The 14179-nt window shown below is 42.3% G+C and overlaps 1 protein-coding gene across 2 annotated transcripts in view; it reads right to left on the reverse strand.

Moving 5' to 3' along the window:
* Positions 1-247: 247 nt before the first annotated feature.
* LOC109916022 (solute carrier family 22 member 23) overlaps positions 248-14179 on the reverse strand; it is a 95105-nt gene continuing 81173 nt past the window's right edge. For both annotated transcript variants that reach the window (XM_048614052.1, XM_048614054.1), the window contains 2 exons: positions 11814-11937; positions 248-1828 (listed from right to left, as the gene is read on the reverse strand). In XM_048614052.1, the coding sequence (XP_048470009.1) occupies positions 1474-1828; positions 11814-11937 (479 nt within the window). In that variant the 3' untranslated portion in view covers positions 248-1473. The remainder of the gene's footprint in view (positions 1829-11813; positions 11938-14179) is intronic.

The following is a 14179-nucleotide window of genomic DNA, read 5'->3' on the forward strand; positions in this document are numbered from 1 at the left end:
AGTGATTGAGATGATGATGCAAATTCTCTTGAAATTACCTGGAATGCTCTGTCTGAAAATTGTCTTCCACTGGCCATTCTCCAGTTTTCTGAAATACATTCACTTGGGAGTAGAATCCTAGAACCTTTCCAGAGCTAGTTCACACACAAAAAAGGTGCACAAATATTGGTCAGTCTGAGCAGAGTCCTTTTCTTAAAAAAAACCCTACCGTGCTCTTTTCCATTCAAGTAGGTACACAAAGCAGATAGAAAGTGAACAATGACAATTACTTTATTTGCTTTTTAAAATATAAACTATGTAACTTTAATGATACGCATTCCAGCACTTTGGCGTTATGTGTATTGAATTGTAGACATAATGTCTATTGACTAAAATACAATGGTAATCAATGTCACAGGTGTCAGGATAACTATGTGCCTCAGTGTTTCACCTTGATTTAAAAGTGGGCAGAAAGAGGTGGAAAATATCTGGGTCACCCTTTGACGTTGGATGGTGGGGGGGGGGGGAAAAAAAAAAATCATATAGACAGTGATGATGTTACCAGTGATCCTTTAAACCACCAAAGTACAAATAGTGTCAATGGAGAACCCATTTAAAAAGTCAATTCATGCTTTTAACATTTACATTTAAATTATTCACGTACACGAGTTTTTTTTTAAAAAAATGATTATTAGCATAACACAGCCTACAAGGTACAAAACAAAACACTAACTTACAACTAAAGACCTGATAAAAGTGGGAGAGAGAGTGGTAATGCTGGCATTAAAAATATTAGCACAGTCCATCAGTTTTTTTATTTTGATGAACAGCGCTGGCAGAAAGACAAACTGTTGACAAGAGATTTTGTACAATACTCGCTTTGATCTTTCAAAGGAAAAAAGGTCGTAGATTAGTTTGTCAAATGGGAAGTAACGATGAATCCAAGTCTTAAATAAAAACAGCAATAGATTACTTAGTGTGTCCATAGCTGGGGAGTACCGAGGGGTGTAAGGGGGAGGAGATCAGATAACAAAGAGGCTGAGAGAGGGGATTACAGGGACACCCCAAGCAGTGAGTCGAGCTCATCTGTAGTTCACCTTGATCTATTGCTCAGTACTTTCAACGTTAACCTTCGAACTTCCTTCATTGGGATAGCAGCTCACCGAGCACAGTCCTTCCTGATGTTTTATTTTCCCTTCCCAACTGTAGTGCAACTCCTTCCACTGTAGGCCGTACAGCATGCTCCAGGCACTCGAAAATGATCAAGTTCCCTTCACATTATTGGACAATCGTCGAAACGCCATCCCTTTGGTGTCAGGGAGAGCAAACTCGATTTTGTAAATAATCTTTTCAAAAATAAAAAGGTGCCCCATCCATAATTAAAACATACCTGGCAAAGAGCAGCCACATTAATTGATTATCCTTTCATGAAAGAAAACCTGCTGCTGGATGAAATTTGTGCAAAAACAACACAACCGTAAACATTAAATAAAATCATTTGGACCTAGTGCCATTGGCTGTGGGGCTGTCAGCAGTCAGCTCAGAGTTTGGGTTTTCGTTGAGCCCTGAGTAGTCTTTGAGCTCAGTGTTGTTCGAGAGTAGGGGCTGCTCTATCCTTTTGGCAGGGATGAATGGTTGCCTGGTGTAGCTGTCACCATCGTCTATGGTTTCAGGCAGATTCTGTCCTTTGCTTTCTGGCAGGAGCAATATGCAAATGATGCAGATCACTGTGCAGCAAGCGAAGATCACATGGTGCAGGAAGTATCCTTTCTGGTTATGAAGTTCCATGATTGGTGCTGTCAACTGGCCAAACCCAGCGCTAGCCAAAACCAAACCCAGTCCTCCACCCCTGAAAAGACAAAACAAAGAGCAGGCAGGTTAATGTGGGCCATTCTGGAAATCCTCACTGATCTTCCACTGCTTCTCTCATCAACCCTGATCAACAGATCTTTCGATTACCAAAAACTATACAAGCCCGGTGAATTCAGAATACTGCAGCTGCAAACTGACTAAAACCCAATAAAAGCCAAAAGGAACTGCGGATGCTGGAAATCAGAAACAAAAACAAATTGCTGGAAAAGGTCAGCAGGTCTGTGGAGAGAAACCGGGAGTTAATGTTTCAGGTCCTGTGACTCTTCTGAGGAAGATGGATGCTGCCAGACCTGCTGAGCTTTTCCAGCAATTTCAGTTTTTGTTGACATACTATTGCTTTAGTCTGTACGCACTCAAGGATTGCTGCACCTCATAAAATGGAATCAAGTACTCACTAGATCATCGACAGGACAATTCAACCAGTTCTGTTACTTTTCAGTCAGACATACCACAGCATGTGACCAGAAGGTTCAACAGTCTCATATTCCATCTTACCTCATCTCATGAAGCACAGCACTCCAATCAAAGCATTCTCTTAATTTTAGCCCAGACTTGTATGCCTGAGGAATGTAAGTGTTTACATACAATGTTGTAATAAAGGTCTGTTGGACTCTTCATAACTGCACCCTGTTTTTTTTCTAAAAACATCACAGGAGCTAACATAAGCACTGTCACATCAGGGGAAAGACGTTGAAGGCAAACTGCACAGTGCTCCTTTGATCAGAGTGGTGGTTAGCTACTTCCACTACTCAGGACGAGAATACACTGTAACCAACAGACGCACCGAGGTGTTGCCCTGCCATTATTTTCTTCTTGTTGCTATTGCTTTCCCTTTATTTTAGCAGGAGACCAGCAATCGCCAATTACTGCAGCAGTGACACTCTGCAGGACTGCACATGGGGGAAGGTTTATATGAATTGGTTCAAAACTGAAACTAGAAAAGGAACCACCATAAAGAAGAAATCAATGGCGACGAAAATGATGACAAGTTTCCTGGATTGACTAGTCTCTAGCCCGGAGCTTTAAAGGGAGGAGATGGGAACATTGCAAATGCTCCAAACAGTATGAATAAATCGGTCTGGGACAGAAAGCAGCTTTGGCTCAGCAGAATGATACTGGACATTAAGGGTTAAATTATGGAAAAAAAATGACACGAACAATGGTGGTATTCTCTGAAACGTATACGGTTAAGAGATAATTCCTTCCAAGTTTAGAAAGTTTTATTTTCAAGCTAGGGTAAATGCAGTAAAACTATTCCTGCTGCTTGGGGAATCTAGGCCCAGAGAGCAATCATTAGAAGTGGACCAAACCATTTTAGGAGTGACATAAGTGACATCTGAGAAGCTGGTAAAAGTTTGGAACACTTTCTGCAAGTTGCAGTTCATGCTAAATCAATTATTTACATTAAATCAGAGTAAATAGTTGTTTAGTTAACTAAAAATGGCATGGGTTGGTGAAGCCTGGAGTGGGACTCTAATGGTAGTGAAGGAAAAGTTGGACTCTCTAGGAAGTTATTTATCTTTTTTAAAAAAGTTTTATTTTACTTAGAATGGTGCCTGTGCATGGTGACGGTTTAAACTTTTCACTGTATTTTATACTGAATACACGTGACAATAAATGATTCAATAAAATTCAAGTTAAAAAGTATTAAGCAGTATTTGACAAAGTCAGGAACATCGCTTTAGACTGCAGATTAGTCACGATCGCAGTGAATTGTGGGATAGGCTTGAGGGGGACTAAACGACCTCCTTGTGATCCTATGAAGTTAATAGACTTGTCTTATTTGGTACAGGCTCGTCCTGGCTAGAGGTGAAGTCGGCTACGTACAGGCCTCATCTCGGTGTTCTTTGCGCACTCTAGCGGAAAGACAGGAAAACAAAGTCACTACAAGCAAGGAGGCAATTTGTGCAGAAGCTCAAACTCACGAATAGGAAAGGCGTGGAGGGATACAGGTCAATCACAGGCAGGCGCGACCGGTTTAGTTTGGGAACACTGTTGGACCGAAGGGTCTGGTTCTGTGCTGCAAGACTGTGAATTGGACAGCCCCTACCAAGTACACTGAAGATAAGGCATGATTCACACAGTTCTGTACACGAAAGATAAGCAGTTTGCCTAAAAAGGCTGCTATCCAAATAAAAAGAAACACTGCACACAATAACTGCCTGGATAATGCGTATTTAAACAAAAAGGACACTAAAATAACTGAGAAGCTGAGCTGGAAAACCATTGGAATTGCTGACTGTAGTTTCACATGAGGTGAGAAATCACAACACAGCCAAAGTGGATGATTGTGGCATGAACTGTCAAGCTCAGTTTGTTAGGATGGCACAAATGAAAATAAATGAGTCACAGTGTGGGGGCACTGGAAACAGAGCTGTCTCACTGCCCTGAGTGCTGGCAGAAGATTTGTATGGAACATTGCTACTGAAATATAACAAAATACATACTGGGCCTTTTGATAATATTACAGGCTCCTTACAAAAAGCACCAACAAAATTGGATGAACCATATCAGGTCAGATTAGTCTGCTACAAGTAGCTTGCACTACATAATCCCCTGAAGGGTGTGTTGATAAAGACTAAATGCTCGAGGGTAGATATGGGTTTACTGACTTAATGCTTATTGGGACCCAGTCAGCTGTCTGGTTTCATCAACACAGGATTATTCACCATTGTACTCCACGGAAAATGCTGTACAATACATCCTAGAAAATTCAAATGGCTGAAAATAAGCTTTGAAAAAAAGCTAACCACTCAGCAAACAACCTGTAACCTGGTTGCGATAGGCTGGCAGTGGAGAGAACAGGCCTCCGTGTAGGCCAATGATCAACACGACTGCTTTAAAGCAGCTACACTCATGAAATTCCTCGTGTTATTAAAGAGCTCATGATTTTTAAAAGCAGCAGTAAAGCCAGAAGAGACCAAAAGAATGGTGGAAACTGGATTTGGAAGAGATGTTATAAGCATGTTCCGGAGAAACGAATGCTGAAAGGCAATATGACCGCAAGAGGGCTGAATAATGTTCAGTCTGGAAAATGCCTTGTTCAAATGCCAAAACCAGGGACAGCGTGTGCACTTGAAGCAGATAAGACTAACTCATGGTGCACAATAATTTTGACTGTAACCCCTCCACACCCTCACCTTGGCCATCCCAGGCACTGGGAGGTAAAGGGTAGGGTGTGGTGGTTGAAGTTTTAATAGCCCATCTCCAGCCCATGTTAAAACGTGCCATTTGAGCAATCAAAGAGGTTCCTGTGAAATGCAAGTGGGGTCCTCTTAAAATGTAAGACTAGGGTCTATGGGGGTGACTCCCTCACTGTCCATTTCCCAACAGTAGCAGGTCTAGATAAGGTGGAGGGGTGGGAACCAGTTGGCTGGACAGCTGCTTTGTAATGCAGAGTGACGCCAGAGTGGGTTGAATTCCTGCACTAGTTGAGGTTACCATGAAGGACTGTCCTCCTCAATCTCTTACCTCGCCAGAGGCGTGGTGACCCTCTGCTTAAACTCACTATCGGTCACCTCTCTGTAATGACAGAGCAGTCCTATGGTACTCTAGGACGATGGTGACTTTCCTTTCACTTGAAATGGCCTTACACAAACAAATCCCTCCTGTCTAGAATTGACTAAAGGCAAGAAAGGAGCATTTTTGGTAGGGAGGGTGGGTGGATGCATGCAGATCATGCTCCTGCATATTCCCTGGAGACTCTAGTATTTTGTTGCTTTGATACATTTCCAGCATAATGGCACCTCCAGTACTGTAAATTCCACCGTTGAGAGAAACAGCAGGATATGTACAGCACACTGATGAGGTAATCAACACACAGTTACAGAATGCAATCAACACTGTACAATCAAAACAGCGAGAAGGAACTCTGCAAATTCAGCATAAATACCCAGAACAAACATTCCTCGCATCATCAATCGATATGTTATGATAGAACGGAGTGGACTGATAATAAACCATTGTGTCATTCTCCTCTTCGGAGAGAATTAGTTTCATTGAGTCTAGTACTAAACCACAATTTGATCAGGAACCTCGAATGCACATTCCAGAGAAAATCCTAGATTTGGCAGATTTCTTCCCTCAGCTCCCAGCCTTTCCTAAAGGCATAAAGCCCTGTGAAACTCAACAAAAACAATGCAAACAATTACACAGAGTCCTAAAACGTTTGAAGCTGCCTTTTCATAGAATCATACAGTACAGAAGGGGCCCTTTGGCCCATCAAGTCTGTACCACCAAAACTACACTAAAGCTGCACTAGTCCCACTTTCCTGCATGAGACCCATGTTATGACACTTCAAGTGCTCATCCAAGTACTTTTCAGAGGCTGTGAGATTACCCGCCTCAACTATCCTCCCAGGCAGTGCATTCCAGATCTTCACCACCCTCTGGGTGAAAAGATTTTTCCTCAAATCCCCTCTAGACAGCCTGCATAACACTTTACAAAGTGTCCCCTTGTTATTGACCCTTTGACTAAGGGGAAGCAGCTGCTTTCTATCCACCTTGTCCATGCCCCTCAATCTTGTACACCTGTCAGTATCCCCCTCAGTCTTCTCTGCTCCAAAGACAATAACCTGAGCCTATCCAGCCTCTCTTCATATGTAACCTGCTCCATCCCAGGCCACATCCCGCCGAATCTCCTCTGCACCCTCTCCAGTGCAGTCACATCCTTCCTAACGTGTGGTGACCAGAACCATGCACAGTACTCCAAGCTCTGGTTAGGCCAAAGGCCTGTACAGCTCCAACATGACCTTCCAAAAGAAAAAGGATCTTACCAGATGAAAGGGCAGCTTGCTCAATACAGAGAAAGAGAAAAACAAAGAGCTAACTGGTGGTCGTTTAACCTGAGGGTTACCATGTGTCAGGTAAGGGGAAGAGGTTGAGAAGGAGAATCCTTTATGGTGACCTCAGGCGTTTACCCACCCTGTTGGCATCACTTTGCATTGCAACCCAGCTGTCCAGCCAACTGCACTAACCAAAGTGAGTGAATGCATTAGATTTAGTTTATGGTTATCTGCACTTTGTACCAGACAGTAGCCTCCATCAAGTGTCTGATTTTAACTGTAAATCTGATGCAATCGACCACAGGTCACTGTATTTGATGGACAACAGTAACTGGCATTGGCACACCCTAACAGCTGCAATAAAACCAAAAGGAATGCACAAGGAACTTAATACTCCCATTTTTGATCTGAGTATGAATGCATGATACAAAAATGTTTTAAAAGGAAAGGCATTTTGAACTTTCTCTTTGAGACTGCTCAGCTGTCTCACCTTAAGATTGACATTAATGTCTGACTGAGCTCCTACTTTCTCCAAGGCTGGGATGCTTTATATCTGCTGGCGTTTCGGGGGAGGCTGGATAAAGAAAAGAGGTTGGTTTGCTCTTGCAGTGGAAACAGTGCTGGTGGGTTGGTCTGCACCCATACAGTCTTTCTTGTCATTGAGGCTCCTCGGCAGCCACTTCCAATTCTCACATCTACGACCACTCAGCTGCTCACTATTTAAACTACTCCTTCTCCCACTTCAGCATTTCAACTTGTTTCTTCACGTACACGTATGCATTTGTAAGCACGTGCTTGCAGGTGCGTTTAGAGCCAAGAGCGTGTTGTGTGCATTTTCCTGCTTTCCCTGACTTCTGTTCTATACCTTTCCAAATACTGTTCATTTGTAACTTTCCCAGTTCTGATGGCAGCTGAAGTGTCCCCTCGACTGGGCTGCTGAATGTCTCCAGCTTTGGTAGCTGCAAGACAAGCGTGCACCCTGAAAAGTGATTCATTTATTCATCTGGCTGACCAAAAGACACGTCCCTGCCTCTTAGAACAAAAAAGTCAGCTCAACATGTTGTGCCCAATGCAGCACAGAGTCAAATCAAAATGCTGCCAACAACCCCTACTCCTATTGAACACAGTGTACAAGGAACTACACAAAGCATTTCAGTGCAGGTTCCAAGTTTGATGGAATCAGTCAAGCTGCATTCAGCGTGAATTCTCTGTGTTAAGTATTAAAATCTCAGCTGTTTCCCTCCATCAGTTTGTAACATGAATTCCAGCATCAGTCAGGGAACAGGGGCCCACTTCTCAGCTATAAAACAAAGGGAAACACATCACCCAAAGTCACAGTCCTCAGTAAACAACAACCAAAAACCTAAAAACTGTTGGAAAAATTATCTGCTGAATGGCCACAGAATCTAAAATCAATGAAAGCAAACTGAAAGAGAGGATTGGTCGATGGCAAAATTCTGAGAAAAGTAGCTCAATGTGGGGGAAGCATGTGATATTTCATCATAGAATCCAGAGTGTGGTAACAGGTCACTTGATCCATCGAGCTCCCCCCCCACCAACCACCACAAGAAGTGAAAAGCACAGCGATAAACTCAATGGAAGGTGTTTTTTCGGATCAGCGTTTAAAGGATCACAGACAGAGTGCTGGGGATGGTGGACAGTCGGAGTACTGGATCGAGTGAAATAACATGTTCTCTGCAGATTATTCTCAAGAAAGACTCAAAGAATTGCTGCTGTCTCATTAAACATCCAGCAGCCTGTCACATTTGCAGCATGGAATTTTTGATAAATGCTTCAGAATATTTTGAATACATGTTTTGAACAGAGTTTGATATTTGAAATGAAGATCGCTTGCCTACTACAATTGAAATTGAAATAACCTGCATCATTTTGTCCATAAATCGTACATTTACATAAACACACACACACACACACACACACACACACACACATTGAGTTTGGACACATTATCTGGTAGATGTGACCTAGCTAAACTATAATCAATAGGTTATTGTGTGGGCATCTCGGTGACCTTAGTGAAAGGTTATGTGGTGGTTTGATAATTTTGCGAATTAGCCGAGTTGTACTGACTTGTAGCTTTGTCAGCAAAATCAGATTCATGATTATTGGAGAAAATAAAAGTCTATGGAAGGCACAGAATGACAAATGGGACAATTTTATTGGGGCGTCAGGGAGAAGGGTGTCTCTCCAATAGCTGAAAGACTGATAGGAAGCCTACCCTACACCACAAGCACCTTGTACAGTCTAACTGGGTGCAGAGTGGGACCAACATCCCCTTAAGAGGGAGGTGGTCCCACCATCGACAGCTGCCCTGGCAGCTCCAGGTGTCCTGGCATCAGACAAGAGCTGGTACTGGACCTCCAGCCATTCCCAAAGTGGACCATTGGATCCCTGGACCCAGATCAGTGAGGGAAACTAGGTAGGGAAAGCTTAGAGACAGACCCCATCCTATCCCTCCCTCTTATCTGCACTTTAACAAACTTTACAAAAAAAGGCTGCCCCTTCCAGACCACCTACCCACTCCAAACACATTTTAGCACAGGAACCATCATAGCAGGTCATCGATGTTTAACTATTTGTATAAATATAGCAGAGAGGCTGCCAATTCTAGCACCCTCACCCTCTTCATACTATTAGGAACAGCTCGGGAATGGGTGGAAAAATGGTAGATTGGGCACCCGGTCTATTGTAAGTGTTTCTCCATCCAACCTAAAATGTACTGGGTGAAGGCAGGTAAAATATAGCCCAGGGAATGAGAAATAATTCATCTGTGGGCACTTGTTTATTTTGTTGCTCCTTAGGATCAGTAAATTGTGATCCCCCACGACAAAGACCAGAATATTTCTCCTTGCACCTAATGACACCACTGTTTGCAACACATTGGATTGGGCTAAAAGGCCTTTTTTGTATTGTATGACACTCAAATTGATTTCAATTGTTATACACCTATGAAAGCACTGCAGATGGAACACAGTGTAGCTTGTTTGCACACAAAATAGAGTTTCAAATGAGGTTTACATTAGAGATTTAAATTTTTGCAGCAGTTTCAAGCAATAGTCACATTTTTCTTCCAGAACGCAGTTAATAAACTGCAAATACAAACTGACCATTTAACAGGTTCCAAGCCAAATGCACTCTATTTCATGATTAAATTAACTGATCATCCACAGCTCTGCTTACAAAAAGACAACTTTTTGCTCTTCTTAACTGCAGATATCCTCCACTCTCTCACAAGTGAACACAACAGGTTTCCTCTCCTCACACACCCCACTCAGTTTGTTTCACTCAAATGCTAATCGTCTTAGCTAAGTGCTTCACTGTGTCTCCATTGTCTGCAGATCCGTCAGTCTTTCTCGGTCTCCTTTCTGTCTGTATATACTTGTCCTATCAGTGACTCCTGCTTGTATGGTTTTCTGTCTGTGTCTCTTTGCCTTCCTTTCCTCCTATAAACCCATAATACTACTTCTCCACTCTGGGATTGCCTATGTCTGTCAGTCTCAGAGTCTGTCACACACTTTCTTCATTCTTCCCTCGTTTCGTGCCACTTTCTAAAAAAAAAACTCATTTTCCTTTTTAACACAGTGTGGAGCTGGAGGAACACAGCAGGCCAGGCAGCGTCAGAGGAGCAGGAAAGCTGACATTTTGGGTCGAGACCCTTCTTCAGAAATTGGTCCTGACCCAAAACGTCAACTTTCCTGCTCCTTTGATGCTGCCGGGCCTGCTGTGTTCCTCCAGCTCCACACTGTTATCTCTGACTCCAGCATCGGCAATTCTTACTATCTCATGTTCCCTGAAAGTCACTTTGGGAAATTTTCTATCTGTAGATGCAGGCAACTGCAAACAGCACTTTAATCGGAAAGATCTCAAAAACAGCAAATGAGGTAAGAGTCTTTATTCCCGCCTGAACAGGACTGTGTGTCGACTTAATGTCTCATCTGAAAGAGGCCAATGCACTAAACTGCCAGCACTCAATTCCTAGAACAGGGTTTCAAGCCAAACTTTCAGAATCTGAGATCAATGGGTCAAGCTGATATTTCTCCCTCCCTCCCCAAACTATTCATCCACAGAACGTGGGTGCTCCATTTATTGCCCATCCCTAATTACCCAGAGGGCAGTTACGTTGCCAACCAAACTACTGTGGGTCTGGAGTCGCATGTAGACCAGACCAGGTAAGGCTGGCAGATTTCCTTCCCTAGTTGATATTAGTGAACCAGATGGGTTTATATGATAATCGACAGTGGTTCCATAGTCATCACTATTCCAGATTTTTGTACCGCCATCTCCCCAGCAACGAGCCCATGGGCAGAGTTATACACTACCACAATACTATATTCAGAGACATGAACACTCAACAGGATAGTGCAAATAATCTGATATCTCACTTGACGTATTTTATTTCTTGTGCTCAGAGGTGAAAGACGGCAGAGATAAAGGATCTTTGCTGCTTTTCACAATATCCAGTCAGACAGGAGGGCGGTGTGTGTATGGAATGAGCTGACAGAGGACTTTGTGAAGGCGGGTACAATTACAGCATTGAGAAGGCATCTGGATGGGTACATGAACAGGAAGGGTTTAGAGGGATATGGGCCAAATGGGATTAGACCAGTTCAGGATATCCACTCGGAATAGACAGGTTGGACCAAGGGGTCTGTTTCTGTGCTGTACAACAAAGCAAACAATCCACAGCAAGTCTTACTACATTCGTGCGAAGTGAGCTTTGACCTCAATATTACAAGAGCTCACACCCAAGAGTACCAAACTGTCTTCCTCACACTCCCACAAAGATTATTTCATTTAATGAAATTTTTAATGCAAAATTGGGGCAATTGTGGACCATAGGTTTCTGTCTATGAGCAACTACAATTTGATTAATACATTTTTATTCATATATAATATTGGCTGTGACTGGAAACTACCTCATCAATTTGGGCAGCATTTGAAATTGGATTGGCAAGTTAACAAAAATAAGAGAAGCATAATAAAATTAAAGAATTTTTAGAAATCTTTCCCCTTTATATATTTTGCTTATGATCCAGAAACAGTCCACATGCATGCTAACACTATGAAGTGAACTGTGTGTACATTCCATTCACAGTAAGAATATTCATATTTCAAATAAAACAAAACCATAAAATGTTTGTTCTCCTACAGCCTTACCTGATGACAGTGGGTGTGAGTTCAGCACAGAAAAAGATGCTTAGGTTTCCTACTGAATGGGATGCGAACATGCCTACAATGGAGAACACTATAGAAAACGGAAGGTGCAAATGTTGGGCCAAATCTAGAAGAGAGAAGAAATTATTGATTTCATTAAGCAAAAGCTACTTGGAATTAAAAACACTACATATTATACACTTGCACTGGAAGAGAGCTCTGTACCTACAGCAAGGTTCAAGATTTCTGTACAATAAAATAAAAAAAACAAAAAAAAAAAAAAAAAATCAGACATTGAGGAGAATCAGACACCACCTCCAATTTCCTGGGAAATATGAAAATGCAATCATGTTTATAAAAACTGAATCAAGGCTTATCAGCTGAAGTGACTGGAGGCTGATTGATGCCAAATTACAGAGCCCTTTGTCTGTTATACATCTGAGCCTACATTGTGTGTTTGGCACTATCGTGGGGGACTCGGATTACAATAAAACTCAGGACAGACGAGTATAGCACTACTTCCTGTGGTCGGCCTGCTTCTGAAATAGCAACTCCTAACTACAACAGTGTCCAGAATCCCTTCAAACAGCAGCAGGTCTTATTGGGAGAATGGAGACGAAAGCTGACGCAGGGAATGGAGTTGGTGGAAAGTGTACACCAAAGTAATTTTTTGTAATCCATTGCCTTAGGCTCCAGGGTCAAGGGTGAAAATCACCACCATTCCTGGCTGGTGGAAGATAAATTCAATTGCATTCAGTGGAAACAGAAATCTGGAATTGGAAGTCTCAGTAACAATAATAAAGAATAGGAACAGGCCATTTGGCCCATTGAGTCTGTGCTGACACATGACATGTTTCTAAACTAAAACCCTTTTCCCTCAACATGGTCCATTTCCCTCTGTTCCCTGCCTATTCTGGTTTCTGTCAAGGAGTCTCTTAAATATTGCTATTGTAACCAGCTCCACCATCTCCTCTGGCAGTGCATTCCAGGCACTTACCACCCTCTCAGTGTAAAAAAAAACCTGCCTCTCACATCTTTAAGCTTACCCCTTTTTACCTTAGGCTAGTAACTAGGAACTGACTCCAACTATCCATGCTTCTCAATTTTGTAGACCACATCCTTTAGCATTCAAGTGAAAACAATGTCTGTCCAATCTTTCCTCATACCTAATACACTTCAAATCCATCTCCAAAGCCTCCTCACCCTCTGGTAGTGTGGCTTCCAGAAATGTACTGATGACCAAGAAACTATTGATTGTCACAAAGACATCATCTGGATCACTAATATTCCTTAAGGAAGGAGTCCATACCTGATCAGACCCACAACAGTGTGGTTAGCTCTTGACTGCCCTCTGAAACGGCTGAACAAGCCACTCAATACAAGGGATAGGCAACAAATACTGGCCTTGCCAGTAACTCCCATATCCCATAAAAATACAAAGGAAAATGAGGAATGTGGGGGGGGGGGGGTGAAAGGAGAAGGGCTGGATGCAGGAAAATGACTGCCGAGATAAAGAACTTGCACTTAAGTGGCACTTTTATCCCCTCTGACCTCAAGACACTCTAAATCACTTCACAAGTTTAAAGTACTTTTGAAGTGAATTTGCTGTTTAATTGGCAGCAGCCAGTTTTGATCACAGAGCAGGAGAGAAAAACAACAGCAAGTCTGATGACTCAATAATCTGCTTCAGTGATGCTGATTTAGAGATGTACAGCAATGGAAACAGACCCTTCGGTCCAACTTGTCCATGGCGACCAGATATCCTAAATTAATCTAGTCCCATCGGTCAGCATTTGGCTCATATCTATCTAAACCCTTCCAGATGCCAAGTGGGGCAGTGCATCAGGAGAATTCGGTGCCCTTTTGTGATAAATGCTGTGGGATCCTTAGTACCCACTTGACAGATGGGACTTTTAGTTTCATGTCTCACATGAAAGTTGGCTTCCCTCACTGCAGCACTCTGCCGTCGTGCACTGAAAGGATTGACTTTGTCTATGTGCTTTAATTGCTGGCATAAAATTCAGGACCTTCTGATAAACAAGAGGACCACTGTCAAGTCAAGTTGAAAAAGAGTTTGTAAAAATAACTGACTGTTCTATGGGAAACACAAATGTCACTTTTCTTTGTTTGACTTTTGGAATCTAATTACATTTGAAGCATTTAAAATGGACCAAAGACATTCTCTTCGAGGAAACTACAGAATTAGTATTAGGAGGCAGGTGTACAACTCTATGTTCATTCTCTACAGCCCTAACTGGAATCTCTCAATGAAACAGGGTTCAAACTCCCTTGTTTGTTTTAGTAGCCAATTAAACAATGTTCTCCCAGTGATGAATCTATTACTGTAGGATACAAAAAGGGAAAATCAT

This window comes from Rhincodon typus, chromosome 2, assembly GCF_021869965.1.
Source record: "Rhincodon typus isolate 14 chromosome 2, sRhiTyp1.1, whole genome shotgun sequence".
Taxonomy (NCBI): Eukaryota; Metazoa; Chordata; class Chondrichthyes; order Orectolobiformes; family Rhincodontidae; genus Rhincodon; species Rhincodon typus.